Source organism: Coloeus monedula (genome assembly GCF_965178545.1).
Source record: "Coloeus monedula genome assembly, chromosome: 34".
NCBI lineage: Eukaryota > Metazoa > Chordata > Aves > Passeriformes > Corvidae > Coloeus > Coloeus monedula.
In genome coordinates, this window is record NC_138814.1 from 895,698 (window position 1) to 914,202 (window position 18,505).

Consider the following 18,505-nt stretch of genomic DNA (forward strand, 5'->3'; position numbering starts at 1 on the left):
CCCCCCCCCTCCCTTTCCCGGAGGTCATTGTGGTTCAGAGCCTGTCGCCAGATCGTGACAGAGACCGGGAGCCCCCAGGTCCCCCCCCAGAGCCTTTAACAGCTCCCAGGAGACCCTCAAAAGCCCCCTGTGAGCCCCCCCCAAACCCCTCAGCCTCCCTAAGCCCCACCCAGGTACCCCCCAGAGTCCCCACAAACACCCCCAGGGACAGGGAGAGGCAGTGGCAGAGGGACAGGTGGGGACAGAGACACCTGGGGGGACAGGGCCAGGCTACACACCACTGCCCACACAGTCACGCACTAATGAACCCCGTTAATCACCTGTCCAGCAGCTGCTTCCAGTCCAGGGCCATGCTTGGGTGAGCGTGACAGTGGCGGGGGGGACAGGAGCCGAGCAGAACGGGAGACCCCAAGATGAGGGGAAAGGCGTGAGGGACCCCCGGGGTGGGGTGAGGGGATGAGGGGAAAGGGGAAACCCCGCCATGATGGCACCCACAGAATGAGGTGAGAGCAGCCCTCACCATGACAGGACACCCAAGGCTGAGGGCGACGTGAGGGGAGGAAGGTGAGGGGAGAACCCCCTGCCATGATGGGGGACCCCAGGGTGAGGGGAAGGGGGTGAGGGGATGGGGAACCCCCACCATGATGGGACCCCAGGGCTGAGGGCTGAGCCTCCACCATGTTGGGACCCTCAGCGTGAGGGGAGGGGGGTGAATGGAGCCCCCCATGGCCAGACCCCAGAGCCGGGGGCTCACCCACCGCTAGGGAGCCCCACATTCAGGACCTGAGGAGGGTCCCGAAGGGGCAATGAGAGTCCAAAGGGGGCCTGTGGGCCCAGGGGGGAATTTGGGGCGTCCCGGGGAGACTTGGGGAGTCCCGAGGGTGTCTGGGACTCCCGAGGGAGGGTTTGGAGGAGTTTGGGGTGTCCCAGGGGAATTTGGGGGTCCCGAGAGGTCTCTCCCCCTCCCCCCCGTCCCTCGCTTCCCTCAGCGCTTTCCCGCCCTTTTCGCGTTCCTGCGCGGCCGCCAGGGGGCGCTCGCGCTCCCCACCACGGCTCCCGCCGCTGCCGCGCGCCCGCGTCTGATTGGCCGCGCCCTCAGCGAGGCCCCGCCCCCTCCCCAGCGCGGCGCCAGCGGGAGGGCGTGGCCTGAGGGAAAGGGGCGTGGCCTCGATGGAGGGGCGTGGCCACCGCGTGCCCCATAGCGCCCCATAGCGGCCTATAGTGCCCCATAGTGCCCCATAGCGCCCCATAGCGGCCTATAGTGCCCCATAGTGCCCCATAGTGCCCCATAGTGCCCCATAGTGCCCCATAGTGCCCCATAGCGCCCCATAGTGCCCCATAGCGCCCCATAGCGGCCTATAGTGCCCCATAGTGCCCCATAGCGCCCCATAGTGCCCCATAGCGCCCCATAGCGGCCTATAGTGCCCCATAGTGCCCCATAGTGCCCCATAGCGGCCTACAGCGCCCCATAGCGCCCCATAGTGCCCCATAGCGGCCTATAGTGCCCCATAGCGCCCCATAGCGGCCTATAGTGCCCCATAGTGCCCCATAGTGCCCCATAGCGCCCCATAGTGCCCCACAGCGCCCCATAGTGCCCCATAGCGCCCCATAGCGGCCTATAGTGCCCCATAGTGCCCCATAGTGCCCCATAGTGCCCCATAGTGCCCTATAGTGCCCCATAGCGCCCCATAGCGCCCCATAGTGCCCCACAGCGCCCCATAGTGCCCCACAGCGCCCCATAGCGCCCCATAGCGCCCCATAGTGCCCCATAGCGCCCCATAGCGGCCTATAGTGCCCCATAGCGCCCCATAGTGCCCCATAGCGCCCCATAGCGGCCTATAGTGCCCCATAGTGCCCCATAGCGCCCCATAGTGCCCTATAGCGCCCCATAATGCCCCATAGCGCCCCATAGTGCCCCATAGTGCCCCATAGTGCCCCATAATGCCCCATAGCGCCCCATAGTGCCCCACAGCGCCCCATAGTGCCCCATAGCGCCCCATAGTGCCCCATAGCGCCCCATAGCGCCCCATAGCGCCCCACAGCGCCCCATAGTGCCCCATAGTGCCCCACAGCGCCCTCGTGGTACCCTATGGCGCCCTAGAGTGCCCACCGGCACCTTATAGAGACCCCACAGTGCCCTATAGAAACCCTATGGCACCCTAGAGTGCCCACCAGCACCTTATAGAAACCCTGAACACCCCACAGTGCTCTACAGAGACCCCTAACACCCTATAGAGACCCCACAGTGCCCTATAGAGACCCCAGAATGCCCTATAGAGACCCCACAGTGCCCTATAGAGACCCCACAGTGCCCTATAGAGACCACACAGTGCCCTACAGAGACCCCAGAGTGCCCTACAGACTCCTAACACCCTATAGAGACCCCACAGTGCCCTATAGAGACCCCACACTACCCTATAGAGACCCCATAGCACCCTATAGAAACCCCTAACACCCTATAGAGACCCCACAGTGCCCTATAGAGACCCCACACTACCCTATAGAGACCCCACAGTGCCCTATAGAGACCCCACACTACCCTATAGAGACCCCATAGCACCCTATAGAGACCCCATAGCGCCCTATAGAAACCCCTAACACCCTATAGGGACCCCAAAGTGCCCTATAGAGACCCTATAGCACCCTATGGACCCCACAGTGACCTATAGAGACCCCACAGCACCCTATAGAGACCCACGGTGACCCCTGCCCCCTCCCACCACCCACAGCGCCCTGGGGTGACCCCTGACCCCCCCAGAGACCCCCCCCAGCAATGATGTCATTGACAACGGTGACGTCATTGGTCATGTTGGCACCCGCGCTGACATCATTGGACACACCCATCCTGCCAGTGACGTCATCGGCCACCTCGGTGAGGTCATTTGCCAGGCACGCCTTGCTGGTGATGTCACTGGACACACCCATCCCACTGATGACGTCATTGGCTACGTCAGGGAGGCCACTGGCCACGCTGGCATTGACATCACTGGCCACGCCCATCTTGCTGCTGACGTCACGCTGATGCTGTTGATGATGATGTCATCGGCCACGGCGACGACGTCACGGGCCACTGATGACATCATCGGTTGGGCTGGGAGCTCTTGTCCAGCGAGCGTGGCCAGGCCGGGCGTGGCCAGTGGCCGGCGCGTCCGGCTCACTCCTGTGTCCGCAGGCGCAGGTACCCCCCCCCGCTGGCCAGCGCCAGGGCCCCCCCCAGCCCGGCCAGCACCGGGCAGTGCCCAGGGCGGCCACCGCCGGCCCGGCCACCTCCGGCCGCAAAGAGCCCGGCCGCCAGCAGCGCCGCCAGCCCTGCGGGGACACGGGGGGCACTCAGGCCACAGCCGGGGGGGACACCCAGGGGGGCACCCAGGGCGTCGGGGGGACCCCGAGGAGCGCAGGGAGCGCCCAGGGGAGCCTGGGGAGGGGTCCCAGGGGGTTTTGGGGCTCCCCCGTTTGGGTTTTGGGGTCACTGACCTGCCAGCAGCTGGGCAGCGGCCGAGGGCAGGAAGAGGCGGCCGCGGGGCCCCCCCAGCAGCTGCCAGAGGAAGAGGAGGAGGCCGAGGGCCGAGAGCAGCAGGGCGGCCACCATCAGCCCCTGCACCCCCCGCAGCACCGCTGGGGACGGGGGAGAGCCTCTGTGAGCCCCCCAAAAGTGACCACGGCCACGCCACACTGACCACGGCCATGCCAGACTGACCACGGCAATGCCAGACTGACCACAGCAACCCCCAAAAGTGACCACAGCCACGCCACACTGACCACGGCCATGCCAGACTGACCACGGCCACCCCCAAAGCGGACCACGGCCACGTCAGACTGACCACGGCAATGCCAGACTGACCACGGCCACCCCCCAAACTGACCACAGCCCCCAAAACTGACCACGGCAACGCCAGACTGACCCCAGCCACCCCAAACTGACCACAGCCCCCAAAACTGATCACAGCCCCCCCCAAACTGATCACAGCAACCCCAAACTGACCACAGCACCCCCCAAAACTGACCACAGCCACCCCCAAACTGACCACAGCCCCAAAACTGACCACAGCCCCAAAACTGACCACAGCCACCCCCCAAAACTCACCACAGCAACCCCAAACTGACCACAGCCACCCAAAACTGACCGCAGCAACCCCAAACTGACCACAGCACCCCCCAAAACTGACCACAGCCCCCCAAACTGACCACAGCACCCAAAACTGATCACAGTCACAACCCAAAACTGATCACAGCAACCCCAAACTGACCCCAGCCACCCCAAACTGACCACAGCCCCCCCCAAACTGACCACAGCCACCCCCCAAACTGATCACAGCACCCCCCAAAACTGACCACAGCCCCCCCCGAACCCCCCCAGACCCCTTTGAACCCCCCCAATCCCCCCGAACTTCCCCCGCGCCCACCAGAGCCCCTCCCTGGGGGAAAACCCAGCGTGAGCCCCCCAAAACCCCCCTGTGCCCCCACCCCCCGTGCCCCCCCCCCCCCCAGGACCCTCCCCCCGTGCCCCCCACTCACGGCTGAGCCCGAGGCTGCTGCACTCCCAGCCCTGGGAGCGATTTTGGGGGGCACAGTCGTACCAGAGGTTCAGCGCCCGCGCATCCGGCAGCACCCACCAGCCCTGGGGGGGCACGGCAGGGGGGTGGGACCCCCCTCCGAACACCCCCGGGACCCCCAAAACACCCCAGGGACCCCCAAACACCCCAGGGACCCCCCAAACACCCCTTGGAACCCCCAAAACACCCCCTGGGACCCTCAAACACCCCAGGGACCCCCAAACACTCCCTGGGACCCCCAAAACACCCCCTGGGACCCCCAAACACTCCCTGGGACCCCCCAAACACCCCTTGGAATCCCCAAAACACCCCTTGGAATCCCCAAAACATCCCCGGGACCCCCAAAACAGCCCCTGAGACACGCCCAGTATGCTGAGAGCCCCCCAAACACCCCGTGGGACCCTCCCAAATACCCCCTTGGAAGCCCCCCAAACACCCTCTGGGACCCCCCTTGAACACCCCAGGGACTCCCAAATACCCCCTGGGACCCCCAAAACACCCCAGGGACACCCCCAGTATCCTGAGACCCTCCCAAAACACCCCTAGGACCCCCAAAACACCCCTGGGACCCCCAAACACCCCCCGGGACACCCCCAGTATGCTGAGACCCCCCCAAAACACCCCTGGGACCCCCAAAACACCCCAGGGACCTCCAAACACCCCCTGGGACACCCCCAGTATGCTGAGACCCCCCCAAAACACCCCCTAGGACCCTCCCTTAACACCCCAGGGACCCCCAAACACTCCCTGGGACCCCCAAACACCCCCAGGGACACCCCCAGTATGCTGAGACCCCCCCAAAACACCCCGGGGATCCCCCCTTAACACCCCAGGGACCCCCAAACACCCCCTGGGACTACCAAAACACCCCTGGGACCCCCCAAAACACCCCCTGGGACCCCCAAAACACCCCCTGGGCCCCTCTCCTGACACCCAGGTCCCTCCCGTGGGTCGCAGTTTGGGGCGGGGGTCCCGCCCGTGGGTCCTGGGGGGGGTCCCACCTTATCCAGGGTGGCGACGAAGAGGAGCAGCAGGACCAGGAGGTGAAGGGCGGCCACGGCGGCCGGGAGGAAATTCATGGTGCTGCTGGGGGGGTTCGGGGGGGCTCAGCGGGACCCCAGAGCCCCCTTCAAACCCCCCCAGAGCCCCCCAGAACCCCCCCAGAGCCCCCTCCCAGCCCTCACAGCTGCCATGGCCCTGCAGCCCCCAAACACCCCCAGAGATCCCCCCAGATCCCTACAGATCCCCCTGAGACCCCCAGAGCCCCCCACAGATCCTCCTGAATCCCCCCAGATCCCCCCAGAGCCCCCTCAGATCCCCCTGAACCCCCCCAGAGCCCCCCGAGACCCCCCCAGATCCCCCTGAATCCCCCCAGAGCCCCCCCAGAGCCCCCCGAGCCCCCCAGAGACCCACAGAGCCCTCCCAGATCCCCCTGAACCCCCCCAGAGCCCCCCGAGACCCCCCCAAATTCCCCTGAACCCCCTCAGAGCCCCCCAGGACCCCCCCAGATCCCCTGAACCCCCTCAGAGCCCTCTGAGCCCCCCATAGATCCCCCTAAACCCCCCCAGAGCCCCCCCAGATCCCCCCGAACCTTCCCCAGTTCCCCCTGAACTCCCCCAGAGCCTCCCAGGACCCCCCCCCAGATCCCCCTGAACCCCCCCCAGATCCCCCCGAAGCCCCCCAGAGCCCCCCAGGACCCCCCAGTTCCCCCTGAACCCCCCATAAACCCCCCAGAGCCCCCCACAGATCTTCCTGAACCCCCCTAGAGCCCCCCCCAGTTCCCCCCGAACCCCCCCGAGCCCCCCAGGACCCCCCCAGTTCCCCCCCCCACCCCCCCACCCTGTTTTTGGGGGTCTCTCGCGGGTCCGGCAGCTCCGCTCGCTCCGTTAGGGAGTGGGCGTGGCCTCGGCGGTCCCGGCCACGCCCCCAAATGACCGCACCCACCCACGGGCCACGCCCACAAAGCGGCCACACCCACCCCGACCACGCCCACCCCACCCACGCGCTGAATGGCCCCCTCCCCCCCAAAATCCTGGCTGCTGATTGGCTCAGAGCCCGACACCCCGCATCCTATTGGGTGTGGATTTTGGGGTGGCGGCTGATTGGTTGAAAACTTTGCTAGCTTCTGATTGGCTCGTTGCTTTATTGCCCCGCCTCCCCCGCGCCCACCGTGGGCTTTCATTGGTCGGGAAGTGAAGGGGCGTGGTTTGTGGGTAAAAGCGCGGCCTCTGATTGGTTGTTGGGGTTGCGACCGCGCCCCGCTTGTGATTGGCTACAAGCCTGGGCCCCACCCGCGCTCTGATTGGTTGATTCCGGGCGGGGAAGGGGGGGGAGTAGGTCACGTGATTGATTTCGCGCGGGTTCCCAGTGTCACGTGGTTCGGCGAGGCCCCGCCCCTTGGCGACCGCTCCATGGCAACGGCGGTGGCGGTCACGTGACCGCGGTCGGGGCCGGGATGGGAAATTTGGGGGTCCTGGGGGGGGAAATTGGGGGTGGGGGGGGCTGGGGGGAGCCTTGGAGAGGGACTCGGTGGGCTGGGGGTATTTGGGGGGGCCTTGGGGAGGGATTCGGGGCGGCTTTGGGGCACCTGGGGGCGGTGGGGGGAGGGGAGGGGGTTGCCCCCCTCTGTTGCCACCAACAAACCGGTGCCAGCCCCGGGAGGAGCCGCGCTGCCAGGAGGGGACAGTGGGGCAGCATGGGGACAGTCCCGCACCCATGGGTGGGGTTGGGGTCGCTGGGTGGGGGTCCCGGACCCATAGATGAGGGTCCCAGTGTCCCCCCCCCGCAGATGGACAGGGCCCAGCGCAGGGTGGAGGTGCTGGAGGATCAAGTGCAGCGGGTGAGACACGCCCCCCCCCCCGGGATGTGGGTGGGGGTCCTGGGGCCGTGGGTGGGGGTCCCAGACACCTGGGTGGGGGTCCCAGACCCATGGGTGGGGTCTCAGGGCTATAGGTGGGGGTCCAGACCCATGGGTGAGGGTCCCAGACCCATAGGCGGGGGTCCCAGCCCCACGGGTGAGGGTGTCAGGGCTATGGGTGGGGGTCCCAGACCCATGGGTGGGGTCTCAGGGCTATGGGTGGGGGTCCCAGACCCATGGGTGAGGGTCTCAGGGCTATGGGTGGGGGTCCCAGACCCATGTCAGGACCATGGGTGGGGGTCTGAGGTCTCTGCAGGGGTCTCTGTCTGGGGGTCTATGGGTGGGGGTCTGGGGCCATGAGTGGGGGTTCCTTTGGGGGGTCCCTGACCCATGGGAGGGTCCCTTTGGGGGGTCCCAGACCCACGGGGGTCCCTCAGCTGGCATTGCCCTGACTGGAGGGGGGTCCCTGACCCATTTTGGGGAGGGTCCCGCAGGCAGGGGCGGCGCTGGGGGGGGTCCTTGGGGGTCCCTAACCCATTTTGGGGGGGGTCCCTGGGGGTTCCTGACCCGTTTTGGGGGGGGTCCCACAGGCAGGAGCGGCGCTGGGGGGGTCCCTGGGGGCCCTGCCCCGCCTGCGCCGGGAGCTGGAGGGGCTGCGGGGGGAGCGGCAGCGGCTGCGGCGGCTCCTGAGGCGGCGGCTGCAGGTGAGAGACCCCCCCAAAAACCCAGGGGAGACCCTCCCAAAAACCCAGGGGAGACCCCCCCAAAACCCAGGGGAGACCCCCCCCAAAACCCAGGGGAGACCCCCCCCAAAACCCAGGGGAGATCCCCCCAAAATCCAGGGGAGACCCCCTCAAATCCAGGACAGACCCCCCCCCAAATCCAGGGGAGATCCCCCCTCCAAATGATGGGGAGACCCCCAGAGCCCTGTGGGTGGGAGGGAGGGATCTGATTGGCTGGGAGGGGGATTCCCACTGGTGGCATCATCAGGATGGGAGGCTCTGATTGGGTGGCCAAGAGGGGGATCCCGGGGTGATGGAGGGCTCTGATTGGCTGGGGGGTGGATCCCGGGGTGATGGAGAGCTCTGATTGGCTGGGGGGGATTCGGGGTGACAGAGGGCTCTGATTGGCTGGGGGGGGTGGATCCTGGGGCGATGGAGGGCTCTGATTGGCTGGGGAGTGGATCCCAGAGGTGACGGAGGGCTCTGATTGGCTTGTGGGTAGATCCTAGAGGTGACGGAGGGCTCTGATTGGCTGGGGGGTGGATCCCTGGGTGACAGAGGGCTCTGATTGGCTTCAGGGGGACTTCCAGGGTGATGGAGGGCTCTGATTGGCTGGGGGGGGTTGATCCCAAGGTGACGGGTGGCTCTGATTGGCTGGGGAGTGGATCCCAGGCTGACAGAGGGCTCTGATTGGCTGGTGGGTAGATCCCAGGGGGACGGAGGGCTCTGATTGGCCGGGGGGGTAGATGCTAGGGTGACAGAGGGCTCTGATTGGCTGGTAGGTAGATCCCAGAGGTGACGGAGGCCTCTGATTGGCTGGGGAGTGGATCCCAGACTGACAGAGGGCTCTGATTGGCTGCAGGAGCTGGAGGAGACCCAGCGGGAGATCGAGGCCGAGCTGGAGCGAGCGGCGACGGCCCAGAGTGACCGGTGGGGACCCCCCAAATCCCCCCAAAAACCCTCAAATCCCCCCCAAAAACCCCCTCAATACCCCCCGACCCCCCCTCAACACCCCCAAAACCCCCTGAGCTCCCCAAAACCTTTGGTCCCCCCCCCAAATCCGTGGGTGCCCCTCACCCACCCCCCCCACCCCGTGTCCCCCCCAGGGCACCGCGGGGGTCCCGGGGGTCCCGGTGGGCGCAGGACGAGGCCGAGCGGGAGCAGCGCCGGCGGCGGGAGCGGGAGCGGCGCCTCCGGAGCTTCATGGCCGCCAAGGAGAGACCCCGGCCCCGCCCGGGTACCTGGGGGGGCACTCGGGGGGCACCCGAGACCCCCTGGGGTGCCTGGGGGGGGGGGTTGGGGGTCCCTGGGTGCCTTTGGGGGCGGTTTGGGGGACCCTGGGTGCCACCTCCCAGACCCCTGGGTCCCTTGGGGGGGTTTGGGGGTCCTTGGGTGCCCTTGGGGGGGGGGGTTTGGGGGTCCCTGGGTGCCTTTGGGGGCAGTTTGGGGGTCCCTGGGTGTTGCCCCCAGACCCCTGGGTCCTTTGGGGGAGGTTTGGGTGTCCCTGGGTGCCCTTGGGGTGGGGGTTGAGGTTCCCTGGGTGTCTCCCCAGACTCCTGGGTGCCCTTAGGGGGAGTTTTGGGGGTCCCTGGGTGACACCTCCCACACCCCTGTGTCCCTTGAAGGGGGTTTGGCGGTCCCTGGGTGCCCTTGGGGGGAGCTTGGGGGTCTCTGGGTGTCCCCCCCAGACCCCTGTGTCCCTTGAAGGGGGTTTTGGGGTCCCTGGGTGTCCCTTCCAGACCCCTGGGTCCCTTGGTTGGGCGTTTGGGGGTCCCTGGGTGTCCCCTCCAGACCCCTGGGTGCCCTTAGGGGGAGTTTTGGGGGTCCCTGGGTGCCCTTGAAGGGGGGGTTGGGGGTCCCTGGGTGCCCTTGGGGGGGGTTGGGGGTCCCTGGGTGTCCCCTCCAGACTCCTGGGTGCCCTTGGGGGGGGGTTTGGGGGTCCCTGGGTGCCCTTGGGGGGGAAGTTTGGGGGTCCCTGGGTCCCTTGGTAGGGCGTTTTGGGGTCCCTGGGTGTCCCCTCCAGACCCCTGGGTCCCTTGGGGGGGGGTTTGGGGGTCCCTGGGTCCCTTGGTTGGGCATTTGGGGGTCCCTGGGTATCCCCTCCAGACCCCTGGGTGCCCTTAGGGGGAGTTTTGGGGGTCCCTGGGTGCCCTTGGGGGCGGTTTGGGGGTCCCTGGGTGTCCCCCCCAGACCCCTAGGTCCCTTGGGGGTGGTTTGGGGGGTCCCTGGGTCCCTTGAACGGGGTTTTGGGGTCCCTGGGTGCCCCCCCAAAGCTGGCTCATGGGTGTCCCCCCCGTGTCCCCCCAGCACGGCCCCGCCCGATGCACCGAGCCCCCCCAGAAGCCCCCGGGGACCCCCCTGAGGGGCTGGGGGAGGGGCTGGAGCCCCCCGGGGAGGAGGAGGAGGAGGAGGAGGAGGCCTGGATGGAGGGTGAGGAGGGATAGGGGGGGTTTGGGGGGGCTCCGATGGGTTTGGAGGGGCTTAGGACACGTTTGGGGGGGCTGGGGGGGGTCCCAGGGCAGTTTGGAGGGGTCCCAAGGGGGGTTGGGGGGGTCCCAGGGTGGTTTTGGGAGTTCTGGGGAGGGGGGGGGAGGGGACCAGAGAGGTTTTGGGGGGTCCTGGGTGGCTTTGAGGGGGGGTCCCAGCACTGTTTGGGGCGGTCCTAGGGTGGGTTTTGGGGTGCAGGGGGGTCTCAGAGGGGATCCCATGTTGGTTTTTGGGGTTCAGGGTGTTCTCAGGGTGGATTTTAGGGTTCGGGGGGGGGGTCCTGAGACTGATTTTTGGGGTACAGGGGGGGCACAGACCTTTTCCCAGTTCCTGCTGCTGACGGAGCAGCACCGGGAGCTTCAGGAGCTGCAGCAGCACGTGGAGCAGGTGGGACCCCCCAAAAAAACCCCTCCTAACACCCCAAAAACCCCCCAGAGCACCCCAAACTCCCCCTGGAACCCAAATATCCCCCTAATTTCGCCCCCAAACCACCCATAACCCCCCCCCCAGATCTTCCCAATCTCCCCAGTTCCCCCTTAGAGCTCCCCAAAACCCCTCCAGCCCCCCCAAAAAAACCCCAAAAATTCCCCCCCAACCCCCTCCCCAGCTTCGGGCAGCGGTGGCAGCGGCAGAGACCCCCGAGGAGCCGGGGGGACCCCCGGGGGACCCCGAAATTGAGATCCAGGAGCTGCGGGAGCAGGAGCGGCAGGGGAGGGAGCAGCTGGAGGAGCTGCGGGCAGGTATTGGGGGGACCCCAAATTTGGGGGGGGGGGGCGGTCCCGGGGGGTTTGGAGGGGACACAGAGTTTTGGAGAGGGTGATTGGAGGGTATTGAAGGGGTTAATTTGGGTCTGGGGGGCCGATTTGGGGTCTGGGGGGCCGATTTGGGGGTCTCGCAGGAGTGTTTGGGGGGTTTATTTGGGGTTCGGGGGGGCGATTTGGGTTTTTGGGGTGTAACTGGGGGGCTTGGGGGGGGGGGCAAGAGTCCGGGGGGACCCCCAAGTTTTGGGGGCACCCCCTGATTTTGGGGGTGTTCCCCCACCCACCCAGGGCTGGCGGAGCTGCTGGCCCAGCTGGAGGAGGGGCAGGGGGACCCCGACCCCACCCAGGACCCCCCTTGGGACCCCCCCGGGAATTCCGACCCCCTGTGGGAGCAGCTCTGGCGCCTGGAAGTTGGGGTGACCCGGCTGCTGCTGCGGGGGGGGGACCCCCAGGTACTGGTGAGGGGCTGGGGGGGCACTGGGAGCAACTGGGAGCAACTGGGAGCAACTGGGGGGCTCGGGGAGGTGAGGTCAGGGAGGTTCTGGGGGGAGCGGTTTTGGGGGAGGGGAATTTGGGGGTTCATTGGGGGAAAATTTGGGGGTCCTGGGGGGAGAAATTGGTGCCTCTGTGGGGGGAACTGGGGGTGTTGGGAGAGGGGAGGGAACTGGAGGCTTGGGGGGTGTGACCGGGGGGATTTTGGGGTGGAACTGGGGGGTTTTGGGAGGTTTGGGGCTCCCCCCCCACTGTTCCACTCTGCCTTCAGGTCCTGGCAGGGAACGAGGCCATGTGGGGTCGACCCCCCCCTCCGCGACCCCCCAGCCCCAGGTGAGCCCCCCGGGACCCCCCTGGCAGTGAGGGGGGGGTTCCCCCTTTGTCACAGCACCCATGGGTGTCCCCCGCATCCCCTCAGGGAGGACCCCACGGCCGGGGAGGAGGAGGAGGAGGAGGAGAGACCCCTGAGCCCCGGCGAGCTGCGGGAGAGGGTCCTGCGAGAGGTGGGGGCACAGGGGTGCGGTCCTGGCACGTGGGTGGGGGTCCCAGACCCAAGGGTGGGGGTCCCGGAGCCATGGATGGAGCTCCCGGTCCATGGGTGGGTGGTCCTGGGACCATGGCTGGGGATCCCAGAGCAATGGGTGGGGGTCCCGGAGCCATGGATGGAGCTCCCGGTCCATGGGTGGGTGGTCCCAGACCCACGGGTGGGGATCCCAGAGCAATGGGTGGGGGTCCCAGAGCAATGGGTGGGGGTCCCGGTCCATGGGTGGGTGGTCCCAGACCCAAGGGTGGGGGTCCCAGAGCAATGGGTGGGGGTCCCGGAGCAATGGGTGGGGGTCCCGGAGCAATGGGTGGGGGTCCTGGACACCTGGGTCCCCCCCTTATTCCTCTCCTCCCACAGGTGCTGAGCCGCGAGGGACCCCTCCCCACCCCCCGGCTGGATTTGGGGGGGCCCCGGGACCCCCCTGAGCCCCCCTCCCCTCCCGGCCCCACCGGACGTCGGGGTCCCCCCACCCATGTTCGTGTCCCCCCACCCCGTTCCCACGGAAACCAAATATTTGGGGCGGTCGCGGTCGCGTTGCCCCCGGCAACGGCCAAACTTCCCAAAACAGCCCAAAACTACCCAAAACGCGCCTCGGAGGGAGGGGGAAGTGGGGGGAGGGGTGGGGGCGCCGCCCTTTGTCCCCCGTGTCACCCACCCGCGGGCTGGGGACACACGTGAGTGCCCCCCCTCCCCCCGCTCCGGGCACACCCCAGGGACCCCCCGAGCCCCCCCGGTCGTCGCGGTGTCCTGATGTCACTGCCCGGGACCCCCTGACGTCACTGCCCGGGACCCCCTGACGTCACAGCCTCCCGGCCACGCCCCGGTGGGCACCGCCCGGAGTGACACGACTGGGACCGGCTCGGCGGAGAGACCCGAACCTGAGCGGAAACACACGAACCTGCCGGTGCCGGGGAGACCCGAACGCGCCCGGTGGGATCCGAACGGGTCTGAGGGGAGCCCGAACCGGGACCTAGCTCCGGAGAGACCCGAACCGTGAGGAGCCGAACCTCTCCGGAGAGACCCGAAGCACCCGAAACGGGACCGTTGCGTGCGAAGGGATCCGAACCTGGCCGGAGAGACCCGAACCCGCCCGAGGTGACCCGAACCGTGAGGAGCCCAACCGCTCCCGACAAACCCGAACGGGACCGTCCGTAAGGACCCGGAGCGACCCGAACCGGGACCACCCCGTCCGTAAGGACCCGGAGCGACCCGAACCGTGCCCGGCCCGTCCCGTCCGTAAGGACCCGGAGCGACCCGAACCGGGACCGTCCCGTCCGTAAGGACCCGGAGCGACCCGAACCGGAACCGCCCCGTCCGTAAGGACCCGGAGTGACCCGAACCGGGACCACCCCGTCCGTAAGGACCCGGAGCGACCCGAACCGGGACCGCCCCGTCCGTAAGGACCGAACCCGCCCGGAGCGACCCGAACCGGAACCACCGGAACCGTCCCGTCCGTAAGGACCCGAACCGAACCCCCCCAAGCTCGTTCGCAAACACCCGAGCCCACTCGGGTGAGTGCCGGGACCCACGCGGGGGTCTTGGGGGGCAGGGGAGGTGACACAGTGGGGGGGACTGCCCAGCCCAGCCCCCTCCCCGGGGTCTCCCCCGGACGCTTGGGACCCCCCCCAATCACCCACAGGATGCAGCCAGCGCCCGGCTGGGGCGGGGCGACCCCAGGATGAGACGGGGAGGGGGGGGGAAGGAAGGAGATTCTCCCGGGCCTTATTTGGGCACAGCCGTGACCGCCCCCCCGCCCCCGCGGGCACGGGACCCCCCCCGACCCCCGGCGTGAGCCCCAGGATTCCTGGGATCTCCCGAACGCCGGGAATCCCCCAGAGCCCCCGGCTGCCCTCACTCCTTCCAGCCCCCCACAGCTCTCAGCCCGAATCCCGCTGATGCTCCCCAATCCTTCCCAGCCTCCCAATACCCTTCTCTTGCCCCCCAATATCCCGGGATAACCCGCTCCGTGCTGGCCCCCTCATCTTACCCCCCCGTGCTGCACCCAGGGCCTCAGCCCCCCCCAGTACCGCCAGATCCCCCCAAATCCCCCCCAGGTCCCTCCAGAAACCCCCATCTCCCCGATATCCCCCAGCACCTCAAGAGCCCCACGGCTCCCTGGTGCCCCAAATGCTGCTCAGCACCCCAATCCCCCCCCCAGCCCCCTGATACCCCCCCAGTAACCCCAATAACCCCGCGGAGCCCCTCATCTCTGCACAGCCCCTGGGATGCCCCTCTTCCCTCTCTGCCATGTGCGGGCCCTCAGCCCCTCAATACCCCCGTTACCCTGACACCCCCAGCCCCAATAACCCCCAATATCCCCTGATACCCCCCAGCCCCAATAACCCCCAATATCCCTGGTACCCCCAACCCCAATAACCCCCAATATCCCCTGATACCCCCCAGCCCCAATAACCCCCAATATCCCTGGTACCCCCAACCCCAATAACCCCCAGTATCCCCTGGTACCCCCAGCACCCCAATACTCCTCAATACCTCCAGATCCCCCCACACCTCCCAACACCCCTGACCCCCCCATCTCTCCGCAGCCCCCAGGATGCCCCCTCCGTGCCGCCCCCCGTCCCCTCTCCGCTGCGTCCAGGCCCTCAGTGCCCTCCTGGCCCTGGCGCTGGCAGCGGCCCCTGGCTATTGGAACACGGGCGAGGGCGACGGCTGCTTGTCCGCCTGGGCTTTGTCCTTCGTCTTCACCCTCCTCCTCCTCCTCAACGACGCCTTCCGCCGTCCGCCACCCCGCCGCGACCTTCCGCTGGCCCTGGCCACCGCCGCTGCCATGGCTTGCGCCACCGCCACCATCCTGTGGCCACTGGGCCACCTCCGGGGCAACGAGGGCGGCCAGGGCCGCCCCCGCGCCCTCCGCGCCGCTGCCACGGCTGCCTCGGCCATCGCCACGCTGGCCTACGCCGCCGAGGTGACCCGCGACCGGGCGCGACCCGGCGAGGCCGCCCCGTACCTGGCCACCCCCTCGGGGCTGCTCAAGGTGGCCGAAGCCTTCCTCGCCCTCCTCCTCCTCGGGCTATCGGCCGAGCTGGGCGCAGCCTCGGGCCCCGCGGCCTTGCGCTGGTGTCTGGGCATCTACTGCGTGTCCTTCGTGCTGGGGGTGCTGCTGGTCGGGGGGTGCCTGCTGGGCTGGGGCTGGTGCGGGTGGATGCGGGACCCCGAGGGGCTGCGCTGGGGGCTGGGGGTCTACGCGGGGCTGGGGGTCGTGGCCTACGGGGCGGCCACGGTGCTGTGGGCGCTGTACAGCTTCTCGGACGACATGGGGGGCCAGTCACGGAGACCCTACGGGTGCACCGCTACGTGCGCCTGGGACAGGAAGGTGCTGGTGGCCGTGCTCAGCGGCCTCAATTTGGTGGCGTTCGGGGTGGATTTGGGGCAGACGGGCAGGTTGGTGCTGTTGAGGGCCTGAGGGGGTACATGGGGCGTGGGGGGGGGGACCCAAGGGGGGAACAGGACCCTAAGGGGGGGTCTGGGGTCTCCCACAGGTTGGGATCAGGGCCTTGATGGGGGTCTGGGTTGCCTCCTGGGGTGGGATCGGGCTCCTGAAGGATCCTCTGTGGGGTAGGTTTGGGACCCTAAGAGGGGTCTGGGGGGGTACTGGGATCCTAGTGAGGGTCTGGGGTCACCCCAGGGTGGGATCCGGCCTCTCTGGGGGCCTGGGGTCCTCTCCTGGGGTGAGATCAGGCTCCTCATGGCAGTCCTGGATCCTCTATAGGGCAGTATTGAGCCCCTGATGGTGGCCTAGGGGCCATCGCAGGGTGGGATCGGGATGCTAATGGGGTCTGGGGTCTCCCCTTGGGGTGAGATCAAGCCCCTAATGGGAGTCCTGGATCCTCTCTGGGGCAGAATCTGGCCTTTATTGGGGTCAGGGTCCCCCCTGGGGAGATATTGGGACCCTAATGGGGATCCTGGTTCCTCTATGGGGTGGGATTGAGCCCCTGACAGTGGTCTGGGGTCCCTACCAGAACGGGATCGGGTGCCTAAATGGGTTCTGGGTCCTCTGTGGGGCAGGATCTGGCGCTTATGGGGGTCTGGGATCAAGTGCCTGAGGGGGTCACGTCTCCCCCCTGGAGGGATGTTGGGATCATAAGGGGGTCTTGGGGAGGGGGACACCACTGAGGCCTTAATTTGCGGGGTGGAGATGCGATGTCATTAAAGGGACATTTCTGCTTCTTAATGAGCTGCTGAGTGTCTGTGAGGGGGCATAAAGAGGGGGAAACGTGAGGGAAAAAGTGGTGGGCAACATGAGGGGAAAAGGGGGGGGGAACAGGGAAAGAGGTGGGCAACATGGGGGAAGAAGGTGGGAAACATGAGGGGAGAAAAGGGAGGGAAAGGTGAGGGGGGAAAAGGGAGGGAAAGGTGAGGGGAGAAAAGGGAGGGAAAGGTGAGGGGAGAAAAGGGCGGGAAAGGTGAGGGGGGAAAAGGGCGGGAAACGGGACAAACATGAGTGTGAAACATAAAGGGAAAAAAGGCAGGAAACATGAGGGCAAAAATGATGGGAAATGTGAGGGGACAGAAGGATGGGAAGCGTGAGAGGAAAAGTGGTGGGAAACTTGAGGGGAAAAGGGTGGGAAACGTGAATAAAAACGGGAAAATGGTGGGACAAATGACAGGAGCCCAGGGGTGCTTGGTTTGGGGTCCTGCTTGGATTCAGCAGCTCGAGCTGTTTCTGTGTTACTGCACCATGAATAAATGGCTTTGTGGAACAAGACATCTGAGACTCGGCCATGGCAAAGCTGGGCTTGAAGCAGTGAGGAAACCTGGTGTGACTGTGGGAGCAGGGACGCGTTGGGTCACTGGAGCTGCCGCCGCTGTGAGGGGGCTCCAGTCCCAGCAGCTAAAATCTGTGCCCTTGGAGGTTCTCCCAGAGAGACTCGGCAAAGTCACACCGGATCATTTCCTTCCTGCATCCCAAAAGGTCCTTGCAGTCCCACAGTAACAGATGTCATGCAGGGAAAAGAGTCAGTGCTCGAAGCCGAACTCAGCTGTCCCAATGGAGCGCAGGACATTGATGGGAATGTGAGAGATCGGCCACAAGCACCAAGCGGCTGCCACGGGGAGAGGCAGCGCTTTGTGACAGGGCGCAGCTCGGGTTTTGCCTTCGGGCAGGATTTCACTTTGGAACTCCTTTGCACAACTTCAAATTTGAAGTGCCCAGGGGTGCACCTCCACAATTTAGCTTGGAGATCCCCTCCCGGCGCTCAGGGACCGAGTGCCGAAACCCTCCATGGAAAACACGCTGGGCTCCATCCGTGCTCGTTACCTGTCCAACACCACCTCCGGAGCGCACAGGGGCAGGAAATTCCCGAGTGTCGGAAGCCAAGCAGGCGAGGCAGAAAGGCGGCTGGGCTGAGCAGGGCTCTCGTGTGGGAGATGAGGCAGAAGAGGAAGGTGCGTGGCCAAGGGCAGCGAGCCCGGGGGATGCGGGACGGACACGGAGACGCCGCTGGACACGACTGGGGGGCGTGGCTTGGGTGGGTGGGCGTGGCCTGTGGGTGGGCGTGGCCCAGCGGCGGCGCGGGTCCTCCCCCCCGCTAGGCGGCGCTAGGCAGCGGAAGAGGCGCGGTCAGCTGGCGGCAGGGCCCGGGCAGGGCCGGGGGGGATCGCGGTGATTTTGGGGCTGTTTGGGGGGGTTTGAGGGGTGGGGAGGGGATGTGAGGGGGAGCTCGGGGTGGGGGAGAAGGGAGAAGCGGGGATACAAGGCGGGAACGGCGGAATTTCGGGGTTTCGGGGAGCGGGAGAGGCCGAGGGAGGGGATGGAGCGTGAGGGGAGCGGGGGCTGAGGGGATTTTGGGGAGGATCGGGAGGGATTTGGGAGATTTGGGGTGTTAATGGAGGATTTGGGGTGCGGGGTGGGGGTTGGGTGGCAATGAGGGGGTTTTGGTGAGAAACGCGGGGGTTTGGGGTGAAAAAGGAGGATTTGGGGTTAAAAAGGGGAGGTTTGGGGTGCAGAGATGGGCTTTGGGGGGGATGGAGGGGTTTGGGGTCAGAAGGGGAGATTTGGGGTGTGGGGAGGGGTTTGCGGTGGGAATGGTGGGTTTGGGGTGAAAAAGGAGGATTTGGGGTTAAAAAGG

General features: G+C 66.8%; 2 protein-coding genes across 2 annotated transcripts; one reads left to right on the plus strand and one right to left on the minus strand.

The window, feature by feature from the left end:
• Nucleotides 1–3,154: 3,154 nt before the first annotated feature.
• LOC309583967 (epithelial membrane protein 3-like) lies at nt 3,155–5,632 on the minus strand (the record flags this gene model as incomplete). Its single annotated transcript, XM_082299856.1, has 4 exons — nt 3,155–3,309; nt 3,475–3,615; nt 4,516–4,618; nt 5,555–5,632. The coding sequence occupies 4 exons, from the start codon at nt 5,630–5,632 to the stop codon at nt 3,155–3,157; spliced, it is 477 nt and encodes a 158-aa protein (XP_082155982.1).
• Nucleotides 5,633–13,077: 7,445 nt separating this feature from the next.
• LOC309583968 (myeloid-associated differentiation marker homolog) lies at nt 13,078–15,840 on the plus strand (the record flags this gene model as incomplete). The annotated part of the gene is made up of 2 exons (XM_082299857.1): nt 13,078–13,927; nt 14,963–15,840. Exon 2 carries the CDS (start codon nt 14,971–14,973, stop codon nt 15,838–15,840), a length of 870 nt encoding a protein of 289 aa, XP_082155983.1. The 5' UTR covers nt 13,078–13,927; nt 14,963–14,970.
• Between the last annotated feature and the right edge of the window lie 2,665 nt (nt 15,841–18,505).